Source organism: Schistocerca cancellata, chromosome 6 (assembly GCF_023864275.1).
Source record: "Schistocerca cancellata isolate TAMUIC-IGC-003103 chromosome 6, iqSchCanc2.1, whole genome shotgun sequence".
Taxonomy (NCBI): Eukaryota; Metazoa; Arthropoda; class Insecta; order Orthoptera; family Acrididae; genus Schistocerca; species Schistocerca cancellata.
In genome coordinates, this window is record NC_064631.1 from 18,353,192 (window position 1) to 18,378,366 (window position 25,175).

General features: G+C 44.4%; 1 protein-coding gene across 1 annotated transcript in view; it reads left to right on the forward strand.

Moving 5' to 3' along the window:
- Positions 1-25,175, forward strand: part of LOC126190632 (cytochrome P450 6k1-like) — a 174,294-nt gene that overhangs the window by 147,601 nt on the left and 1,518 nt on the right. The window contains exons 6-7 of the mRNA XM_049931050.1: positions 267-488; positions 6,416-6,667. Of these exons, the coding sequence (XP_049787007.1) occupies positions 267-488; positions 6,416-6,667 (474 nt within the window). The remainder of the gene's footprint in view (positions 1-266; positions 489-6,415; positions 6,668-25,175) is intronic.

Genomic DNA, 25,175 nt, shown 5'->3' on the forward strand with positions numbered 1-25,175 from the left:
GCGGTTTGAGGCTCGGCGGCTGCGAGGAGCAGACCAGCAGCACTAGGCCGCGTGCCGACCGGCTGGCAGCCGACGTCTCGCCTTGCCTCCTTCTCTGTCAATCATTTCACGTTTCTAAGAGTGTGCCTGTGTGCCAATCGCTGCGTGGGTTGCAACGGAAGAACGTTCGAGTTGCTGCAATTAAAGAAACCCCGCAGGTCGTCACTACTGTAACGTAATCACTTCCCACATCTCGCGCTCGGACTGCCAGAGACTCTGCTCCACAGAGCTGACGATGGACGACCTGGCGGCGGAGTCGTTCGCCTTCTTCATCGCGGGCTTCGAGACGTCGACGACGACGATGAGCTGCGCGCTGCTGGAGCTCGCCCTCAACCCCGACGTCCAGCAGCGGCTCCAGAGCGAGATCGACGCCGTGCTGGAGCGCCACGGCGGCGACGCCTCGTACGACGCCATGGCCCAGATGCCCTATCTCGACCAGGTGCTCGCAGGTGAGTCCAGGCCCAGTGTCTTCAACGCGATAATGTCTTCTGCTCTCTAATTCCCAGGCGATGTTGTACCGAGCTCAATTGCAGAACGGGGCTAGTGGTGGTGGCAGCAGTAGATTTATTCATCGGCGAATCGCTCATACGAGGATGTTGGACGCGTCACGGTGTTACTGCTTAAGAACAAACAAAGTGAACATACACTAATAAGCCAAAACAACATGACCACTGTCCACTGCAAGCGACTTTGCCAAAGGATATATTATGAATACGCAGAGCCTGTAAACGATTATCTCGAAAACGGCGAAGCTAGTCGAACGTTCACGTGCTACTGTCGTGAGCATCTACAGAAAGTGGTAGAAGGACAGTGAAACTATCACTGGGCGCTAAGTGGTTGGACGTCCACGACTCTTCACAGAACGTGGTGTTTGTTGTCTGCACACCATTCAGTGCAGACTGAACAACGTGCTCCACACCAGACCACCCCTGTGTGTTCACATGGGACCTGTGGTAGTAATCTAAGACACCAGGCCAGCTGTAGACCGCTTGCATCCCTTCACGTCTGCTCTGACGGCAATATCATCTTGCAGAAGTATAATTGTCCGTGTCTTGAAGCCATAATCGTGCTACATTCATTCGAGGCGCATGGCAGTGAAATCACGTTCGTGTCTCGGCCACCAAAATCGCCTGACGTGAATCCGATGATTCCCATTTTGGTCGCTATCGAGCGCAATCACCGCGTACACTAATCAGAATCCGGTTATTTACGGAAATTACATCTCTTGTGGGTAGACACTGTAATGGTCGCCTGGTCGTAGATATTGCTAATTGCTATAATCGCACTATTTCACTCCCATTTACGGAGCTTGGCGCCATTAAAATGCATTGTGTTGTGGTAATCGCTGCTACTTGCTGGATCGCTGCTGTGTCTCGATGCTGATGCTGGCTCTAAATCTGGTTGTCTAGGGTTGAAAACATGAGGTCCCATGTTTTTTATGTGCTTTTGATGATAAAGAACGAGCGAAACCAACAAATACGTAAACTTCAAATATTTATTACTCTGGTGGCCATCTTAATTCCACTGTCCACCAAAGACCATGACACAACACAAAGTAGTACTTCCTTTACATGTTCTTTGCATTGTTTATCCACCTCAAACAATAACACACACACACTTTACCAAAGTGACATTCCGACTGCCTCTCGACCCTTCTTGCTGCTTGTATTTATAACATTGTCAAAGCACTACTAAAAATAGATATAGTTTATAAGTCACATGTACATCTGTTATCATAATTTGTGCAGAAAAGTTATTAATTTGCATCGAGTGACATAATTTAACATGTTATTAAAATGACAGACAGATATGTTGACTTGACAGAATAATTCTTTGTTACAAAAAGGCCGTTTTTTAGAAGTTTGTCAATTGACTTCTCTAATTTGCATAAATAAGTAAATAACATGAATTATTAAGAATTACATTGGTTTTCGTCTAAAATAGGATTGATTACATGAATACTGAGTGAAACCGCTCCTAGTGAACAAATAGGTTTCACTGGGTGATTTTTATTTAAGGAGATCTAAAATACCAAAGTTGACCACTATTTTTCGTACTTCATATTAATTATTTAAGATGAACTTAGTGTTTTTACATGATGACATTTGCTGTATCAGTGATCAAGTGATATAAACTTTTGTGTGGGTCAGTTATTCAGTATAATTTAATGGGTTGACTGTTTATGGATACATGTTATGCAATCATTGTTAACATACACAATAACTTTTCTATAATCATAAATACTCGTTAAACTGGTTGAATTTGGAGGGTATCGCATACTTCGGTAAAGTAAAGCCTTTAATATGTTCCGTTGCAACACCTCGTGCGAAATTTCTCCACAAAGCTACCAACGAACTGTAGAATCGATGATACACAGTATCGGTTATACACTTCATTACAAAGAAGCTATTAAGCAGGAGGTTATAATTTCTTGGCTCGTCAGTGTAAGTCATACATCTAGGCATTACACACTTTCAGGTCCAGTTCGACAAGTATGGGACAAGTTGTCGGCCGTGGAATAACAGTAGGAACTGTCCCTGCATTTGCCTGAAGTGATTTAAGGAGACCACGGAAAACCAAAGTCAGAATGGCTGCGTAGCGGAGTGAAGTCTCCATTCTCTACTACGAGGGGAGGCCGTCTGACAACGCAACAGCATTTCTGCTATTGCTTGGACAGTTGTAATTCTTGGTGTAATGATTGATTTTGTGCTTGGTGATCGATGGCAGAAAGAAAACTGGTAGGACGATGTTGGAAGGGGGAGATATATATTAATTGTTGTTCTGGCTGGAGAGGGAATTTTAGGCAATGTGGAAGTAATAAGTGCTACCGACAAAGGATATCAAATTGATTCCATATATGTAGACTCCCAGACGGATTTTGAAACCGTCCCTCACAAGCCACTTATAATCAAGTTGCACGCCTTTTGAGTATCATCTCAGCTGTGCGAGTGGATTCGAGATTTCCTGTTGGAAAGATAAACAGTTCGTGGTAACTGATAGAAAACCCTATTCCGAATGGTTTTCGAGATAGAACACTTTTAATGTACATTTCTATCTATTTTCTGTATCATTCATTATCATTGTTTACAACGTACCACAGTGACACACAGAGGAAGTTGAGACGAACATGTTGATACAGGACGCTTGTAGTCTGTCAAGCCGGAAACTACCTCAAACTGGCCTACAAAAAGCACCTAAGCTACAGCGCACGCGCGTAGCGCGAGGTTTTCAGTATTCTCGCGACCTCTCCGAGCAAACTGTTAGTCCTAGACAAAAAATAATTAGGACCTTTTTTGTAGAAAATTTAATTTAGTTTAATTGTATACTGAGACACGTTTTCGTTATAGTGTGTGGGTTTCGAGCATATGTCCACATGAAGTTTTTGTTCAGAATCACTAATACTATCTCATCTCAGAGTATGTACCTTTCCTCCTGACTCACCCAGTATAAACGATTATGAGGCACTCTGAGCAATCTTAGACTGCTTGCAGACGATGCTGTCATTTACCATCTAGTTATGCCATCAATGGATAAAAACCAATTGGATAACGATTTAGGTGAGGAATCTGTACGGTGTGAAAAGCGGCGATTGACCCTAAACAATGAAAAGCGTGAGTTCATCCACAACTGTACTAAAAGTAATGCGTTAAATTTCGGCTACATGATATATCGCTCAAATGAAAACGCTGTCAATTCAACTAAATACCTAGGAGCTTAAATTGCTAGCAACTTAAATTAGAACGATAATATAGATACTGTTGAGGGGAAAGCAAACCAAAGACTATATTTTATTGACAGAAATCTAAAAAATGTAACAGGTCTACTAAAGAGACTGCCTACATTACGCTTGTCCTTCCTCTGCTAGAGTCCTGTTGTTGTTGTATGGGATCCTGAACAGATTGGGTTGACGAAGGACATCCGGAAACTTCAAAGAAGGGTAGTTTGTTTTGTATTATCACGAAACAGGACAGAGAGTGTCACGGATATAATATTCGAGTGGTGTTGGCTATTGTTCAAAAAAAGACATTTTTCATTTGAGAGAGATCTTTTCACGAAAATTTAAATTTCCAACGTTCTTCTCCGAATGCGGAAATATTTTGTTGGCACCTATCTGCATAGGGAGAAATGAATATTGTAATAAAGTAAGAGAAACAGAGTTCGCAAGGAAAGATTTAAGTGTTCGCTTTTCCCCCTTGCTGTTGGAGAGTGAAACGGCAGAGAGACGGTGTGAAAGTGGTTCGATGAACCCTCTGCCAGACATTCAGTTGTGAACTGCAGAGTAGTCATGTAGATGTAAATGTAGTGGATGATGGTAAGTGGCGATGAGCAGTGCGGACAGTCGCCAAAGTGGTGATTACAGCGACCGCGAGGGGCTGTAGTGGAGCCGTGGGTGATGGGCAGCTGGAGTGCAACATGGCCTCAGCTCAGGGCCAACATGAATAGGCACCCGGGATAGCCTCGACACAGGGTGTGTGTGACCTGCTGTGGGATTCAAACAGACACGTGACGTCCACGTCGTGTAGTCAGTGCCCAGCACAGTAGACCTCTCATGGCAGGTAAGGCGCCAGTTTCTTGGAAGGTAGGGAGACCTCACACACTGCTCTGACACAGCTTATGACTTCTACAGTTCCCAAGGTGCAAATTTCTCTCACAATTTACGCGCTCGTGTCAAGAAGAGCCAGACTCAGTCTGCAGCGACAAGTCGAGGCGTTGCCCACTAACGGCTTCAAGCTGGAGGCCAGAGGCCAGCTGACGCGCCGTTACGGTCCAGTGTCGCTTCTCGCTGTTGCCAGTCCCCTCCCCCCTCCCTCCCCTCTCTCTGTCTCTCTCTCTATCTCCCTCTCTCTATATTTCCCTATCTCTCTATCTCCCTCTATCTCCCTCCCTCTATCTCACCTTCCCCCTCCTCCCTCCCCCTTCCCCCCAACCCCAGTCTTTTGGTTATGTCAACCATATTGATCCTTTCTCAACAACAGAAGGGCATTATTCCTGTTATGTACAGACGGTAGCAGAGCCAGGATGGGGAAGGTGTAGGCACATGTATTTCGTCCAAGCCTTGTTGTCACAAATTTATTATTTAACAATAATTGGTTATACATCCAAGTTTATACAATTAACAGTTTAAAAGGAAATTATAGCAATAAAAATTTTTTTTAAACATTCTCTAGAAGAACATGCAGCCCCAATCTGAAACATTACATAAAGGTACTGTTAGTAAAAGGTATATTATATCGTACAATAGTGCAACATGTACAAATATTAACAATTACACCAGAAAAATATTGAACTTGTGATCCAATTTGGCAAGAGTGCAACAAATTCCCTACTCCCTGCTAAAAAAAAATGTGGCCATGATAATCAGTTTTTTTTTTTACTTAAACCCTACACAAATGTCAATGTCATGTGACATCAGTTCACCTTTCGTGACAAATACACAAATTTCTAAATTATTTTATATCAGTTAAGTAAGCTACAAGACAGAAATAACATTAACGACTGGTGACATGAGTAAACACTGTCAAGTTTTCAATTTCACGACGGTTGTGTTATCTAGCAAATTTTCACCAACATCAATTCAGTCAGTCTCGAGTGCTAGGCCCAACAAACAACAGCTGGTCATGGAGAACGACGCTAAGCAAGCGAGCATTCCGTCTTCCCCACATGCTCGCAGACAGCCATTCTCTCCGCAGTCCTTACTGGGCAGCCACCAGTTGACTCAGCGCCGCTTCCGCCCTGTCGCCATATACCGACCGAGCGGTCCTCCCAAAAACTCTTGGTTCGCGCACCAGCGCTCAGCGATCACGCCCCCTATCACTGCGGTGAAAACAAGTGAAATAATCTCGCGGGTAAATCAAAATGCCGAGCCGTGACACGGCTCAATTCCGTTACATTTTCTTGATTAATATCTTTCGTATTGCGTGAAAACTGCTCATGAATACCCTTTTCTGTTAATTTAATTACCAAAATTTATTTGATTAAGTAAAAGTACCCAACACATTTCGGTTCTCGAATTAAATTTGGGCTCTATCAAATGCAACGATTGTGGTACGGACTCTTCTGCTCAGCTACAGCCCATGATTAACCTTTCTCAGTCAATGTGACGACTCACTGTGTCAGGTACACTTACAGGAAGAATGGAGTATGATGCATCGAGTATACGCAGAACAGGATCTGTTTCCTAGGTTTCCGTAGGCTGCACATTTTGCCACAACCAGCCCCATTGCGTGAACAAATATTAAACACGTGTTGTGTGTTGCCAATTAGATATTAACCCACAGAAGCAAGTGTTTATGCTAAGCTATTACACCTACAAAGTTGTCCAACATCTTCTTGTTAAATTTTCATTCTATATTTCTCCCATTCTGCTTCCTAACAGAGACGCTGAGGAAGTACCCACCACTGCCCATTCTGAACCGTGACTGCATGGAAGATTACAAGATACCAGACAGCGACGTCGTCATCGAGAAAGGAACGGGAATCATCATCAGTCTACTGGGGCTCCACTACGACCCAGAGGTGTTCCCAGATCCTGAGCGCTTCGACCCCGAGAGGTTTTCGGAGAAGGAGAAGGCCAAGAGGCACCCCTACGTCTACCTGCCATTTGGAGATGGCCCTCGCATCTGCATAGGTTGGTAGTTTGCTTGATGTCAGTGCAAATATGTATTGGTATCGTATTTGCCTCTATTTCAACATTCTTTTCACTGTCAAGGGGCTGCGCCATAATAGTAATAACTCACTGGCAATGTTCCATCTAGCAGCACCTGATTCATAGCCACGAAGGATATTATCAGTTGGTCACTCAATCAATCAATAATCGATCAGTCGTTCAGTCTGACTGTTTAGAGCTCGGTCTGCTCCAGACTGCTACTCATCTCACAAAATCTGTGTTGCTGCTCCCCTCATTCTATCCAGGCCACTGATCCTATCACTCTATCCAGGACACTGCTCCTCTCGCTATATCCAAGCCGCTGCTCCTCTCACTACATATATCCAGGCTGCCGCTATGTCAAGTTCTCTTGTCTTCTCACTGTACCCAGCCAGTGCTCATCTCACTATATCCATAGCACTGCTCCTACCACTCCTACTCCTCTCACTATATCCTATTCTCTGCTCTTCTCACTATAATCTAACCGCTGCTGCTCTCACTATATCCAGATCACTGCTCCTCTTACTGTATCCAGTCCACTGCTCCTCTCACTATAGCAAGGTTGCTACTGCTCTCACTGTAGCAAAGCTGCTGCTCCTCTCACTATAACCAGGATGCTGCTCCTCTACTATACCCATGCCACTCTCTCTCTGTCTCTCACTATATCCAGGCTGGAACTCCTCTCACTGTATCTAGTCTGCTGCGCCTCTTACTATGTTCATCTCATTCACTATGTGTTGCAGTTGTGTTTTCTTTATGCCATCAGACTTCGGACTGCTAGATTACATTCTTTCCCACATTGTGCTAACCTTTTCATCTACACGTAACTACTGTACTGTAATCTAATTTGCATATAATTTTCGTGTATCCTTACTAGTTTTTTTTCCTATACTGCTACTTCCAACATGAAATAAACTATTCCTCCAAGTTCTAGCACATATTTCACTAATGTGTCCTTTCTTCTAGCGAGGATCATCCATAGAACACATTCCTCAGCTATTTTTGTGCATGATTCGCCTATTTATTGCATTTTTATTTGTTCAGGGAAGATGAGTGTCATAGGCACTTTCTAACTACTAAAAACGGATTCTACATGCTTTGCATTACATTCACTGCAACCCTCATGTTATGATAAGTATTGCACCTTATATGGGATCCAACACTTAAAATAACGACGGCACCAATTGTAAATGCAATACGCAAAAGAATTTAAGGAGCACTTACTCGAAACCCCATCAGTTCCCCAACGCGACGGAAGACGTTCGATACAGTTCCGCACTGTCGCCTGATAAATAAAGTAAGAGCCTATGGAGTATCAGACCAGCTGTGTGGCTGTTTCTAGCAAACAGAACACAGCATGTTGTTCCCAATGGAGAGACGTCTACAGACGTTAAAGTAACCTCTGGCGTGCCACAGGGGAGTGTTATGGGACCATTGCTTTCCACAATATATATAAATGACCTAGTAGATAGTGTCAGAAGTTCCATGCGGCTTTTCGCGGATGATGCTGTAGTATACAGAGAAGTTGCAGCATTATAAAATTGCACCGAAATGCAGGAAGATCTGCAGCGGATAGGCACTTGGTGCAGGGAGTGGTAACTGACCCTTAACATAGACAAATGTAATGTATTGCAAATACATAGAAAGAAGGATCCTTTATTGTTTGATTATATGATAGCGGGACAAACACTGGTAGCAGTTACTTCTGTAAAATATCTGGGAGTATACGTGCGGAACGATTTGAAGTGGAATGATCATATAAAATTAATTGTTGGTAAGGCGGGTGCCAGGTTGAGATTCACTGAGAGAGATCTTCGAAAATGCAGTGCAACAACAAAGGAGGTGGCTTACAAAACACTCGTTCGACCTATACCTGAGTATTGCTCATCAGTGTTGGATCCGTACCAGGTCGGATTGACAGAGGAGATAGAGAAGATCCAAAGAAGAGCGGCGTGTTTCGTCACAGGGTTATTTGGTAAGTGTGATAGCGTTACGGAGATGTTTAACAAACTCAAGTGTCACGCTCTGCAAGAGAGGCGCTCTGCATCGCGGTGTAGCTTGCTCGCCAGGTTTCGAGGGGGGGCGTTTCTGGATGAGGTATCGAATATATTGCTTCCCCCTACTTATACCTCCCGAGGAGATCACGAATGTAAAATTAGAGAGATTCGAGCGCGCACGGAAGCTTTCCGGCAGTCGTTCTTCCCGCGAACCATACGCGACTGGAACAGGAAAGGAAGGAAATGAGAGTGGCACGTAAAGTGCCCTCCGCCACACACCATTGGGTGGCTTGCGGGGTATAAATGTAGATGTAGACGTAGAAGTTAGAAATTCGGCTCAAACGTGACTACAGTCTTTCTCTGTAACTGTGGAAAAGCGTGCCGCCCTTCAGCGTCACACTCTGTCGCAGACTCGATTCAAACAGCGAGGAGTCGGCAGATGCGAAAAAAGGGCGGAGGTCAGATATTCAGTTGTATCGTGGATTAATGATGTCACGTTGGCACCAAATTTCACAACAGTTCTGCCCAACACCACTGTGAGCATGTTACACGATGCAAAGTCGTCACACCTACCTTGCCCACATCTCACCCTTTCTCCTGATGCCTCTGTGATATGTGAGAATCACGACACCCAGAGGTTTTCTCACGGGTAGCCGAGGAAACCACATCAGACATACGCCCCCTCCCCCTCTCCCAGAACAGACACGACATGGCCTCTGGTGGTAGCGTAAAGGCCGTCAATGAAACCACCTGTTCCCTTCAGGCGTTCATTTATACATATTTCGCAGTCTAAATGACAGTTGACCGTGCGATGTGCAAGAGAACGACGTCCTTGACAACCTGTGACACTGCACGCGCTCTAGGACGATTCAACCCTTCTCTAAGGGTATCGTGGGGCTGCAATATTATTAAACGTGATTTGGCCCCTTTGCAGTGTAGTTCGACTGCAGTTTTGCTCTGGTATAGCAGGTGGAACTGCAAGGGACCATTCAAAACGATTCGACGAAATTTGAACACGATCCGAAGCAGCAAAGGGTCTTTATGCTGTTTTAGTCCTTCTGCTTTGCACCCTCTTGTGGCTTGATCGTGGGTAGGTGCGACATTGAGAAATGCACGGACAAAAAGGTTTAGGATCTGTCTAAGACCACCCAGTTTGGCAACAATCTCAGTGCCACTCACACATCTCTGCTGAGCTTTTCAAAAATGTAGCTGTACAGGGAGAAGCCTCAAACGATTCTTGGGCGACCCTTCAGCTGAGTGGCACTGCACTGCTGCTCTCAGGCCTGCTTGCGGGTACGCAGAATTTGAGGGGTGTCCAAGGATTTCCCTGCACACAGCCACGTAGGTTTATCTCTGTTCAGGCACTTTTTAAAGTGCTCAACAAAAGGGTGCAGATTTCACTGAGGGTGCTGCCAAAGTGCGGGAAGTTAGCGGCACCCTCTGTCACTTTATTCGTGCGAGAGTCAATGTCACTCACCCATCATGAAAAAGCATAAGCATCCTTTCGTGCTTCGGATGACGTTCAGATTTCATCAAATGTTTTGAACGGTCGTTACTGGCTTCACCCAGTATATAATAGCAAAAGTGATGGTCGCATTACACTCCACAGAGATCACATTATGTTCGGCGATGTTGCTGCCGTCCCACGAAGTGCATATAGGGGCTGAACTGTCCCCTGCTGTGATCAATGTCAGAGGTTGCCAAGAACGTCTTTATGCTACATACCGCACTTCAAACCGTCGTTTTCGACTGCGGTAACTAGCTCCTAAACTGAAGGGGTGGTTTTATTGACATTCCGGGTTCCCGGGTTCGATTCCCGGCGGGGTCAGGGATTTTCTCTGCCTCGTGATGACTGCGTGTTGTGTGATGTCCTTAGGTTAGTTAGGTTTAAGTAGTTCTAAGTTCTAGGGGACTGATGACCATAGCTGTCAAGTCCCATAGTGCTCAGAGCCATTTGAACCATTTTTTTTATTGACATTCTTTATGCCATCTCCTGAGGCATTTTCGTGTCAATTCTGACCGACGGTGCATCACAAGTGTTTCTCTCAGCCCGCCGTAAGAAAACCGTGTGGTTTCAGCTCTGGGTATCACTGTTTTGAAGTCCAGCGCCGCTGCGTGAGTGAGATGCGGACAAGACGGTGGGGAGGTGACGACCTTCCCACTATTTTTCAGGTCCATAGTGCCGGCGGTCAGAATTGTGACGAAATTTCGTCCCAACGTGACGTCAACTGGCCCACCTAACGTGTCACATGAGCTCCTGAGCTCTGGCTTCTGTTTCACATGCGTCGCCACTTTGCTGTTCGAAGCGTCGCAGGGTGCCGCGCTCTTCACCTTGACAGAGGAGGGTTGCAGCCACCTTTGAGCCAAAAAGAAAGATCCTTTAGTTATTTTGCACAGTGTATTTAAAACAGTAGTAGCCATAGCAACAAACAACTTAATTTTCATTTACAAAAAGTAGAACAACAAAGACAAATTACAGGCAGCCACTGGTAGCACTGGAGAGAGAAGGCGAGGGACAGGGGCAGCCAGAGGAAGGGGGCACAACGCCCCCTGTGGTGGGGACTAGTGGTCTCGCAATTTGTCTTCGCGCAACCGTGAACGTGTCAAACACGCACGTGACCAAATAGACGTTTGTTGCAGCAGATGTGACGCCTACAAGCGATCATGGTTAGTGACTGTAGTGATGTTTGTGCTGTGGTATTTTCGAGAACAGGATTGACACATCCTGTACGTAACGGTCTCGTAAGTAATCAGTCACTTGCCTGGTCGTCCACGGAAATTTTACCCAAGAGGGATTAAATTCTAAAATTGCCATTTCTTATGTAACTGACTCTATGAGTTTGAAAGCGTGTAGCGCCCCAAGCACTAATTTTGAGGGGAAGCATACAAAAATAATTGTAATCTGGTTCGTACGTTTGAGGTAGATTACTTTGATGCCTAACTCTTATGTGTATCTCGTTACCGTAAGCAATCTTTTCATACAAATATGAATGCTACCTTTTTTATTCAATAGTCTGAAATAATATCGTCCAGCGTAACCGATGGATTATGAAATGTAGATACAAAATATTCACTAAAATGTACTATATTCCAATGCTTTTATTCACACTCCAGTACTAAAATTAAAAACCTGTACATTTAAAGAAAGTGGATGTACGCATGTACGTATATGCGTATATTCCACATCTCGTTCTAAACCACTGGACAGATTTGAACAAAACTTGGACCACGTATCATTTATGGTCTGGAAAGAATCGCCGTTGGGATGGGAACGACCTGCCTAGCAAAGGGATGGGAGGTGAAAACGGAGTGCTGCCCACGACACGCGAATTCAGATGCTGTTCATACAGTATTTGGGAATGAGAGCACTCAGTTACTTGCAACAAACTTTTCATATAATTTCAAACCCTAAAGAAACTTTTTGTCGCTAACGAACCCGAAAAAATGGTGAAAGGAAAAAAAAATCTATCACTTAATACATTTTCGCTGTTCATGCGATAAACCTGCGGCATCAGACATGACGTTTCGATTTATTACTTGTTTACTACAAACTGTATTCTAGATGAGCTCTACAGACAGTATTCACATATACCACGGACTGTACCTCATAAACTACAACATTGTACAACTCATAGTTCAGGAGTTATGACGTCATAAACACTGAGATGTGTGAAAAACAACTGCATCAGGGATGGCGTTAAAATTTATTACTTCTCTGCTACTGATTCTATTCGCAACAAAATTTCAAAGATAGTATCTATATATGCCGCTGAATATATCTGAAAAATTATATCACTGTATGGCACAAAGTTCAGGAAATGTGACGCCATAAACACTGAGCTACGTTAAAACGAAAATGCAAGGCACAATTCGTAAAGATACAAGTGAAATTTTGGTACAAATATGTGCGAAATATGTTAAATATATGTAAAATGTATGTGAGATGCGCGAAAGCAAGCAAAGCGGAGGATACAAAAAGCCTTCTAAACTCCTGGACCAATTTCATCCAAACTTGATATTCACGGTACTTACTAAGTGGAAAGAAATGTTGTGGTGCTAAGAGGCAGCAACCTCCTCTTGGGGTGGGAGTGATATCGCGGAGAGAGAATGGAGTGAGGAGAGATGGACAGATAGGAGAGAGAAGGAGGAAATAGAGATAGATATAGGTGAAGAGGGGGACAGAGAAATAGAGGGGAGGAGTAGGTGGGCAGAGATGGGGAGAAGGAAATGGGCGGAAAAAGAGGAGATGGACAGCAGAGGATGGACAGAAGGGAGGAGGAGAACGAGGTGGACAGAGGGAGGGAGGAGGGGATTGACATGGAGGGGGGAGGAGGAGACAGAGAGGCTGAGGAGGAGATGTGGGGGACAGGAGGAAATGGATTTGGAGGGTGGAGCAGGAGATGGACAGAAGCGAAGGAGCAGACGGACAGGGTGCTGAGCAGCAAATGGACAGAGAGATGGGGGAGCAACGGGAAGATAGAGAGAGTGGCAGCAGAAGATGGGATGGTGGAGGTGGACTGAGAGACGCATACGATTAGAATAAATACATACCTGCTGAACGCCTGGTAGTTGGCTAGGCTGTAACACAAAAACATAACTAATTAGAAAAACTTCCTTGATATCAACAAAAATAACCACAGCCAAGTCAACGTAGCCCAAAAAAGATCTATTAGGGGGGAAAATGAGTAGTCGCAAAATTTTGCACATTGCTAGGAGGGAGCGTCATGAATAACACACTAAAAGTCCTGACCAGTGGGGTGTAAACATTGGAGTGGGAGGCGTTTGAAGGTCATTTTTTATGTTTTTCTTGAATAACTCGGAAACCGCGGCTTTTACCGAAAATATTTTCCAATATAAAATTAAACTGCATTAAATTTCTTAAAAAACGGTCTTATACATTGTTTCCCTAGGACCAACAATTTCCAAATTACTGGGGACGAAAAAATCGGAGATTATTAAAAACATTTCCTAATCTTTAAATGAAGTGGATTAAAAACAAATATCAAATGTGTGTACCACATCTAAGTGCAGTAGAGTTGTATTAAGGGACAGATCGTGTTCCGTGGGTGAAACTGGTTGGAGGGGAGTGAGGATCTGTGGGCCAGAAGTGCGGGGGAAGTAAGGTCGCCGCATTGCACTTCCGTCCATCACAGGTCTGCAAACTGAAGGTCGAGCAAGTGGCCCCCCCTTATGAAAAATTGACGACACAGTCTGCAGACATGTCCAGGCGTTGCATTAAAGGTACAAGGAAATCAAATATGAGTTAGTAATAATACTATCGCATGTGCACAGAATCCATGTAAATACCTGCACACTGTTCGATACTCCTTGAGGATAAATTGATTCTTAGTCACCCGGTACGATAGCTGTGGCGTTCTTCTGGAAAAGTTGACTTCCTCTACCACGAAGTCTTCTCGATTTTCAGTTTACAGAGAAACTATACCTCTCCAGCATTTCCTCCATTTCTCTTATGTAAATAGACGGTATAACTTCACTGGGCACGTGCTTATATAGTGTAGCTATTTTCAGTTTATTGAATGACTGCCCATCTGCAGTGGTTAAGTGAGCTTTTATGTAAAACTGGTTTCTATGTGTTTAACTTGTATTGTGATATTTTCAGTGGCCATTGTAGAACTGGTGGGAAAGAGATGGGATTGGAGTATTTGGCACCTTGCTACTGTCTATTGTTGTCAGGGTATTGTAAAGCCATGTAACTGTGTTTTAGTCATTGTTGGTGAGTTAATGAATGAGCACAAAGCTACACTACTTCTTTTACTATTAATTGTGGACTGCATAAATCTTTTCCATTCAAGAAATGCTGGAGCTTATATAGTGAGCTGCAAGTAGGTGTGAACATTTCTGATGGAATGGGACTGGTCACATTCAAGTCTGGAACAGTAATCTGCTGCAATGCGTTGCTTGACTTACGTTAAAACACAGGGTGACAATTATTGGCTATATGAAATAAACTCATTATAACTTCTAAACGGTTTGCGTTAGGACGGTTGGCCGCGGGGCATGCTGGGAATTAGTACGCGCGGTTTGGTTTGGTTTTAGCGGCGAAGCCCGCTTTCATTTGGATGGGTTCGTCAATAAGCAAAATTTCCACATTTGGGTGACCGAGAATCTGCATTTCGCAATCGAGAAGTCTCTTCGCCCTCTACGGGTAAGTGCGTGGTGCGCAATGTCCAGTCACAAAATTTCTTGATGGCACGGTGACTTCCGAATGGTACGTGAACGTTTTGGAAGATGATTTCATCCCCATTATCCAAAGTGAGCCTGATTTCGACAAGGTGTGTTTTATGCAAGACGGTGCGCGACCCCGTCGAAGCAGGAAAGTGTTTGATGTCCTGGAGGAGCACTTTGGGGGCCGCATTCTGGCTCTGGGGTACCCCGAGGCCACTGGCATGGGCCTCGATTGGCAGCCATATTCACCGGATCTGAGCACAGGCGACTGCAATAACCCCAAAACCATTGCTGAGCAGAAAACACCCATTCAGGAGGTCATCGACAGCATCAGTGTTCGTACACTTCAGCTGGTCATCCAGAATTTCGCTATTCGTCTGCGGCACGTCATCACCAATGATGGCAGGCATATCGAACATGTCACAACCTAAATCCGAATACCTGTAGTGATGTTTGTTTGTTGAATAAAGTGTGTGCACGCCGTAGTTTGTAATTAATTTACATTTTATTCATACAGTTCAATAATTGTCATCCTGTGTAAGAAGTTCTATGACACTTTCGTGACATAATTCTTCTGCAGAGAGAGACGATTGAAGCTACTGGTCCTCTTCAGATTTTGGGAGTGCTGAGGCTGGGGTGATGCGTTTGCTATCCCTCATGCTGCGAAAAGGATTGCAAACAGTGCTAGTGGGGCCAGTGAACCAGCATTCTCGAACACATACTGACCGAGTTTTACACGTGGGAAGGGCTGTTCACTGTGGTGGGCAGCTGACAGCTCCAGCTGTTGAGCTTTCTCACATAATATCTCACTTACAAAAGCATATAGGTAGTCATTCAATAAACTGAAAATAATCGCGTCATATAAACACGAGCTCAGTGAAGTTATGTTGTCCACTCACATAACAGAACTGGACAAAACAGGTATTGTCTGTCTGTAAACTGAAAGTCGAGAAGCGCTTATGGTGGGGGAAGTTACCTTTCCCAGAAGAACTCTACAGCTGCCGCATAGGATGACTGAGATTCAATTTCCCCGTCTAGCTGTATAGAACAGTTTGCTGAAATTTATGTATATTCTGTCCGTATGCATTACCTGCGTTAGGGTTGTTAGTAACACAGATCTGGAATACACATAGTGCTGACCATTTTGTGCAAAAGACACACTCCACAGGCATGTCTGCACATTGCGTCGCCAGGATGAAGATAGTGGCTCTAAGCACTATGGGACTTAACTTCTGAGGTCATCAGTCGCCTAGAACTTAGAACTAATTAAACCTAACTAACCTAAGGACATCACACACATCCATGCTCGAGGCAGGATTCTAACCTGCAATCATAGCGGTCGCTCGGCTCCAGATTGTAGCGCCTAGAACCGCACGGCCACTTCGGCCAGCGATGAAGATAGTGACTGTCTTGCTGCACTCCAGGATCTCTCTGCTGAACAGAAGAAGGACGCCAAGATATCCAAAATTATGTTTACCTTAAACCGGTCAGAGGATGTGAAAGGACAATTTAAGGTAGTTACTGGATTACTTTGCAAGAAAAACTTTGATCCGTTTGGAAAGAGGTGGTTACCAGTGATTCCTATACGCATGCGCTTAGATGTTCTACAGAAATTCCTTGACACACTTGAGACCGGACATTAAGGATTTATTAAGACATACAGTAGGATCCGCAAGAGATTTGTCTGGCCAGGTTTATTTAGGAGTGTCGCACTGTCGAGCGTGCCGGAGGAGAAAGGCAGTTCCTCAGAAACCACCTAGCCGACTCATGCCAATTCCACCAGCTAAAACGCCCTTTCAGCGTGTGGGGATTGACCTCCTCAGACGATTTGCGACGTCTGCCAGTTGCAATAGTTGCAATTATTGTTTGCACTGATTATCTGACATGCTATACCATTACAAAAGCCGTGGAAACAACCGAAGCAATCGAGGTAGCCAAATTCATCGTGGAAGACATTGTATTAAAACACAGTGCTCCAAAGTCGTTAATTACGGCTCGAGGGAAAGTTTTTCAATCGAATCTTGTGACAGAGATAAACCGTCGGTGCAACATTACTCATCACATGACGACTGCCTACAGTCCGCAAACTAACGGGCATACTGAACGCCTTAATAAAACCTTGGCCGACATGCTATCAATGTCCGTCAATGTTGAGCAGAGCAACCCTAATGAGGTGCTACCTTTCGTGACGTTTGCCTACAACACCGCCAAACAAGACACCACAGGATTTACGCCATTTTTCCTGGTGCATAGGCGCGAGACGATGACGACGATGGACACTGTGTTTCTGTTACATCCTGATGACGTGGACGACGAGTACATCGGCCAGGTGTTAACCAGTTAGCTCGACTCCGCATGCTGCAGGCTCAAGAAAACGATCGCCGAAGGTATGACGCGATCCACCGCCCTGGTGTCTACCAGCCCAGTGACCTCGTCTGGATCTTCACTCCTGTTCGGAAAGTTGGTCTCTCTGAGAAGCTCCTCAGGCGCTACTTTGGACATTATAAGGTTGTAAGACAGTTGTCTGATGTTACTTACGAAGTTGAAGATTTCTACCCCGACACAAGACCACGAAAGATCAGAGATACGGTCCACGTCCTTCGAATGAAGCCCTATAAGGATCCTGCAACCCAGGGTAAATTTGAAGCTCCAGCGACAGGCAACAAGCGGAAAGGTGACGAAGAGCGTAGCGGCAAAGGAAGTTCTAAGAAGATCACCGCCAGGGCGAACATCAGTCGTCATGAGTCGGAGTATGCAGGACCGATGACTCGTTCCCGGACTAGGACGTAACACCGAGACGCTGTTCATTTAAGGAAGGAGCAATGTCGCAGAAGAAGCTGCAAAGCATACTCACCGTTGTGTTGTGGTTATGATACTAGACTGTTGCATGGAGGTTCACGAGTTCAAACTCACCTGAACTGTAAAATTTTAATTTCTATATTCGGTTCGCGTACATTCTAGAAGTATCCACAAATGTCAAGAATCATTGTAGTGGAATGTTCTGTAACTGTATATATACCGTATGTGTTCTAGTTGGAGGCAGTTCGCTCCACGCTCTTGTATGTGCAAGTGCTGAATAAACCTTCGTTAAGTGAAGTTAGTGTTCGTCATTCATCTAATTACACCTTCTTCTACGTGACAATATTAATGGCACTTACGAGGATAACAACAAAAGTATGGTAGTGGGTTGCTAATTAAAAATGGAAGTGCGACTAAATTATGAAATAATTAACAAAATTACATGAGAAAATAAGTAGAGATAAAAAATAGTTATGTGGAGAAACGAGAAGTTGATCCAAATAATAACAGAATTAGATGAGAAAACAAGTGGAGATTAAAATAGTTATGTGGAGAAACGAAAAGTTGATAATACAAATAATAACAAAATTACATGAGAAAACAATTAGAGATAAAAATAGTTGTGTGGAGAAACGAAAAAGTTGATAATACGTTAGTTAAGTTATGGTTGTTCATCTGATAAGACTTCCCTTCACTACTCAGTGGACGTCCAATTGTAGTACTGGCTTGCAAATTCCAACCTTCACTGCGACGAACAGCAGTCAGCGTGGGTGCGTGAACCAGGTACCTGCTGCGGAGGCCCGTATGCAACAACGTTCTCTGAATGGTCGCCGAGGAGACACAGTTGGTAGCCCCTTGGTTTATCTGGGCTGTCGTTATTCTACAGCTGCATATCTACTCGCCCAAACAGCCGTCGTTCACCACTGGCCCGTTGTGCGCCACAGTTGCCTAAGCGCTGGTTTGGATAGCGTCATTGCCATGCGCGGTGTACTACTGTAACCATAGTAGCACTTCAACAAGCTCAACCGTTTCGAAAATGCTTCCACCCGTGGCCGGGAAGCTAATAATCATGCCCATTTGGAAGTCAGATAACTTGCTCGCTTTCCGTATTACGACAACGACTGACTTTTATCCGCGTCCACCAGACACGCTTCGCCTGTGTGTGCCTTCCACTCCTAGTGCTAACACCCACCGCCTGTGTGTGGTTATTGCACACTGACACTGAACATAGGCGGAGGTCACATTAATGTGACAGGATCGTGCAATTCGGCCAATGAAAGAATGCACCACACGACTTGCGTAAAACTCCTGACGAATAGGACAGAAGAAGTCTTTGAAACCTAGAGATAACATACAAACCTGACGTTGCGAAAAACCAGTGAAGCATTTATTCACGAATAGTGCCGCAAGACTACTTTCTCAGATGGGTGATGACCCAAAAAGAAACGATGATCCTGAAGTTATCGTCTGCTGCATACTTGCCAAGTGTTCACGGTTTATGTGACTAGGTTATCTTTAGTTGACAGCCCCATCCTTGATTCATATCTTGTACTCTTCGCAATGATGTCTGAACGAGGGATCCTTACTCACTGGGACGTTTATTCCCTGGTGCTTCTACCTTGTTATTTATTGGTAATGTCTTCCATTATAGTTCTTGAACCGACTGTTGACACGTCATCTGCTTCCTTAGCAAATATGGAACCTGTAACAATATTGCGCCTCAACTATTTTTCCATTTTGTCACTTTTCTTCAGATGCACATCTTATATACTGCTCTCTTGTACGCCAAACGTTCTGGCATTACCGTACCGCATTCTGAATTCTTACGTCGTGGTGTTTCGGAAACATGATTATATATTTTAACTATGCTTAACTGCTGCACCCTAGTGTATGAAAGCAATTACGTCTTTTCTAAAACTGAATCGATATCTGAATCTTATACAGCCCTACTGTTTTCTCGAACAAACTGAGTTATATGTCATAAAGCGCTCATCTGAAATTTTGTAAAGCTGAGAGATATACTTTATTGGCAAGAAATGTCCTAGTTACTGCTTTATTCTAACAATTTTTCCTCTATAAGACACGAAAACATCCTATCTGGCAATTCAAATACAATGCAAACGATCAGATAATCGACTAATCGCAATAGTGTTTCGACAGAGCTAAAGAATAACTACACTAATGGCCATTAAAATTGCTACGCCACGAAGATGATGTGCTACAGACGCGAAATTTAACCAACAGGAAGAAGATGCTGTGATATGCAAATGATTTGCTTTCCAGAGCATTCTCACAAGGTTGGCGCCGGTGGCGACACCTACAAAGTGCTGACATGAGGAAAGTTTCCAACCGATTTCTCATACACAAACAGCAGTTGACCGGCGTTGCCTGGTGAAACGTTGTTGTGATGCCTCGTGTAAGGAGTAGAAATGCGTACCATCACGTTTCCAACTTTGATAAAGATCGGATTGTAGCCTATCGCGATTGCGGTTTATCGTATCGCCACATTGCTGCTCGCGTTGGTCGAGATCCGATGACTGTTAGCAGAATATGGAATCGGTGGGTTCAGGAAGGTAATACGGGATGCCGTGCTGGATTCCAACGGCCTCGTATCATGAGCATACGAGATGATAGGCATCTTATCCACATGGCTGTAACGGATCGTGCAGCCACGTTTCGATCTGTGAGTCAAGAGATGGGCACGTTTGCAAGACAACAACCACCTGCACGAACAGTTCGACGATGTTTACAGCAGCATGGACTATCAGCTCGGAGACCATGGCTGCGCTTATCCTTGATGCTGCATCACAGACAGGAGCGCCTGCGATGGTGTACTCAACGACAAACCTGGGTGCATGAATGGCAAAACGTAATTTTTTCGGATGAATCCAGGTTCTGTTTACAGCATCATGACAGTCGCATCTGTGTTTGCCGACATCGCGGTGAACGCACATTGGAAGTGTGTATTCGTCATCGCCATACTGGCGTATCACCCGGCGTGATGGTATGGGATGCCATTGGTTACACGTCTCGGTCACCTCTTGTTCGCATTGACGGCACTTTGAACAGTGGACGTTACATTTCAGATGTGTTCCGACCCGTGGCTCTACCCTTCATTCGATCCCTGCAAAACCCTACATTTCAGCAGGATAATGCACGACCACATGTTGCAGGGCCTTTCTGGATACAAAAAATGTTCGACTGCTGCCCTGGCCAGCACATTCTCCAGATCTCTCACCAATTGAAAACGTCTCGTCAATGGTGGCCGAGCAACTGGCTAGTCACAATATGCCAGTCACTACTCTTGATGAATTGTGGTATCGTGTTGAACCTGCATGGGCAGCTATACCTGTACACGCCATCCAAGCTCTGTTTAACTCAATGCCCAGGTGTATCAAGGCCGTTGTTCTGGGTACTGATTTCTCAGGGTCTGTGCTCCCAAATTGCGTGAAAATGTAATCACATGTTAGTTCTAGTGTATTATATTTGTCCAATGAATACCTGTTTATCATCTGCATTTCTTCTTGGTGTAGCAATTTTAATGGCCATTGGTGTATATATTGAAATTTTTTGTGGATGATAAAGCTGTCATTAAAGTTCAAACGTGCTAACATGCTCACTTCGTTGCACATAATTACAAACTGGCCTTAAATACGCATAGACTGATTAACCAGACCATCATGACCGGTCTGGTATGTCCACGTTTGGCGCAGATAACAGAGGAGATGCGATGTGGCATGGTGGTAAAGAGGCCTTGGTAGGTTAATGGAAGGAATGGGCGCCACATCTGCAGACACAAGTCACCTAATTTCCGTGAATTCCGGGAAGGGGGTGATGACCTCTAACACCACTTTCAGTGACATGCCAGATGTGTCCGACCGGGTTCAGATCTGGCGAGCTGGGGACCAGCACATCAGTTCCGACTCCAGCTACTCGATCATACACCTGGCCTCGTGACACGGAGTCGAGAAATGTCACTCCTGTCGTCATGAGGCCAGCCGGTGTGGCCGAGCGGTTCTAGGCTCTTCAGTCTGGAACCGCGCGACCGCTACAGTCGCAGGTTCGAATCCTGCCTCGGGCATGGATGTGTGTGATGTCCTTAGGTTAGTTAGGTGTAAGTAGTTCTAAGTTCTAGGGGACTGATGACCTCAGATGTTAAGTCTCATAGTGCTCAGAGCCATTTGAACCATTTTTTTGTCGTCATGAATGGGTGGACGTGGTCTGAAGCCAGGCGTGCGACACTCCTCGGCCAGTACGGTGCCCCACAGAGCTCGAGTTGGCCCACAGATGCCAACGCGAATGTTGCCCGCAGCATAATGGAGCCGCCGCCAGCTTGTCTCCGTCCCTACAAGTGTCAAGAAGCTGTTCCCCTGGAAGATGACGGATTTGCGCCTTCCCATCGGTATGATGAAGATGGTGTCGGGATTCATCAGACCATCCAACGTTCTGCCACCGCGCCAACTTCTAATACCAATGTCCACGTGGCCATTTCAGTAGTAGTTGCCGATGTCTTGTTAACATTAGCACAAGCATGATCGGCGGTTGCGGAAGCCCATCGTCAGGAGTGTTCTGTGCACTGTGTGTTCAGACACATTTTTACTCTGTCCAGCATTAAAGTCTGATGTTAGTTCCGCCACAGTTCGCCGCCTGTCCTGTTTTACCAGTCTGCCCAGCCTACGACGTCCGACATGTACAGGATGTTTCAAAAATGACCGGTATATTTGAAACGGCAATAAAAACTAAACGAGCAGCGATAGAAATGCACCGTTTGTTGCAATATGCATGGGACAACAGTACATTTTCAGGCAGACAAACTTTCGAAACTACAGTAGTTACAATTTTCAACAACAGATGGCGCTGCGGTCTGGGAAACTCTATAGTACAATATTTTCCACATATCCACCATGCGTAGCAATAATATGGCATAGTCTCTGAATGAAATTACCCAAAACCTTTGACAACGTGTCTGGCGGAATGGCTTCACATGCAGATGAGATGTACTGCTTCAGCTGTTCAATTGTTTCTGGATTCTGGCGGTACACCTGGTCTTTCAAGTGTCCCCACAGAAAGAAGTCACAGGGGTTCATGTCTGGCGAATAGGGAGGCCAATCCACGCCGCCACCTCTATGTTTCGGATAGCCCAAAGCAATCACACGATCATCGAAATATTCATTCAGGAAATTAAAGACGTCGGCCGTGCGATGTGGCCGGGCACCATCTTGCATAAACCACGAGGTGTTTGCAGTGTCGTCTAAGGCAGTTTGTACTGCCACAAATTCACGAAGAATGTCCAGATAGCGTGATGCAGTAATCGTTTCGGATCTGAAAAATGGGCCAATGATTCCTTTGGAAGAAATGGCGGCCCAGACCAGTACTTTTTGAGGATGCAGGGACGATGGGACTGCAACATGGGGCTTTTCGGTTCCCCATATGCGCCAGTTCTGTTTATTGACGAAGCTGTCCAGGTAAAAATAGGCTTCGTCAGTAAACCAAATGCTGCCCACATGCATATCGCCGTCATCAATCCTGTGCACTATATCGTTAGCGAATGTCTCTCGTGCAGCAATGGTAGCGGCGCTGAGGGGTTGCCGCGTTTGAATTTTGTATGGATAGAGGTGTAAACTCTGGCGCATGAGACGATACGTGGACGTTGGCGTCATTTGGACCGTAGCTGCAACACGGCGAACGGAAACCCGAGGCTGCTGTAGGATCACCTGCTGCACTAGCTGCGCGTTGCCCTCTGTGGTTGCCGTACGCGGTCGCCCTACCTTTCCAGCACGTTCATCCGTCACGTTCCCAGTCTGTTGAAAGTTTTCGAACAGATCCTTTATTGTATCGCTTTTCGGTCCTTTGGTTACATTAAACCTCCGTTGAAAACTTCGTCTTGTTGCAACAACACTGTGTTCTAGGCGGTGGAATTCCAACACCAGAAAAATCCTCTGTTCTAAGGAATAAACCATGTTGTCCGCAGCACACTTGCACGTTGTGAACAGCACACGCTTACAGCAGAAAGACGACGTACAGAATGGCGCACCCACAGACTGCGTTGTCTTCTATATCTTTCACATCACTTGCAGCGCCATCTGTTGTTGAAAATTGTAACTACTGTAATTTCGAAAGTTTGTCCGCCTGAAAATGTACTGTTGTCCCAAGCATATTGCAACAAACGGTGTATTTCTATCGCTGCTCGTTTAGTTTTTATTGCCGTTTAAAATATACCGGTCATTTTTGAAACACCCTGTATAACAAGAGGTTCCCTTGGTTTCGTCTCGGTTTCGCCACCTAACCAACAGTACACAAGTAGCTAATGTATCTAACAACCATTTCCTAAGTGTAGGAAAAAAATTGATGAGAACAGTTCAAAAGAAAAAGCCAGGCAGTACATGGAAGAGTCTGTTTTGAAAAAATTTTGTCAGATTAAGTTTCACCTAACAACCTCTTGTGAAATAAGTAAAATTATTAAATCTTTTAAAAATAAATGTTCTGTTGGAGTAGATAACATCTCTAATAACATATTAAAACAATGTGGAGCAATTACAGCTGATGTTTTGAGTCACATATGTAATGCATCATTAACTCAAGGTATTTTCCCAGACAGGTTAAAATATGCCATTGTCAGGCCGCTCTACAAAAAGGCGGACACCATAGATGTTAATAATTATCGGCCAGTATCCTTGCTTACAGCACTTTCAGAAATCTTTGAGAAAGTAATGTACTCAAGAGTGATTAACCATCTCAACAGTAATGGGATACTTAGCAAATCACAGTTTGGATTTCAAAAATGCTGTTCCAGTGAGACAGCAATATACAATTTCACTGTCCACATAATAGAGTCTTTAAATAGTAAAATGTCACCAATAGGAATTTTCTGTGACTTGTCCAGAGCATTTGATTGTGTGAACCATGAGATTATGTTACAGAAATTACAGTTGTATGGTATAAATGGAATAGCATATGAGTGGTTTAAGTCGTACCTACAGAACAGGAAGCAAAAAGTTTCCTTATATGGCCAAGTGATTTAAATAAGTTTGCCACTTCATCTAACTGGGGTGAAATTACATTACATCTTCCACAGGGATCAATCATGGGTTGCCTTCTGTTCTTGATACATGTGAACGACCTTCCTTCGTATCTGAAACAGGAAGTTGAACTGACACTGTTTGCTTATGATGCAAGTATCATTATTAATCCGGTAAGAGAAACTCCAATTGAAATTGATACAAATAAGGTCTTTGGAAAAGACATTAATCGGTTTTCTGCAAATGGGCTTGCTCTAAACTTTGAAACAAACATACTAATCCAATTTTCTGCTGAAAAAAGTACAGATCCTTCAATAAATGTAACATATCAACAGAAGTCAGTATACAGGGTAGAGCATACTAAGTTTTTGGGTGTACACACAGGTGAGAATCGTAATTGTAAAATTCATATTTTGGATCTTCTAGAGCGACTAGGGTCAGAAACTTTTGCAATCAGAATAATTGCCAATTCTGAGGATATAGAAATTA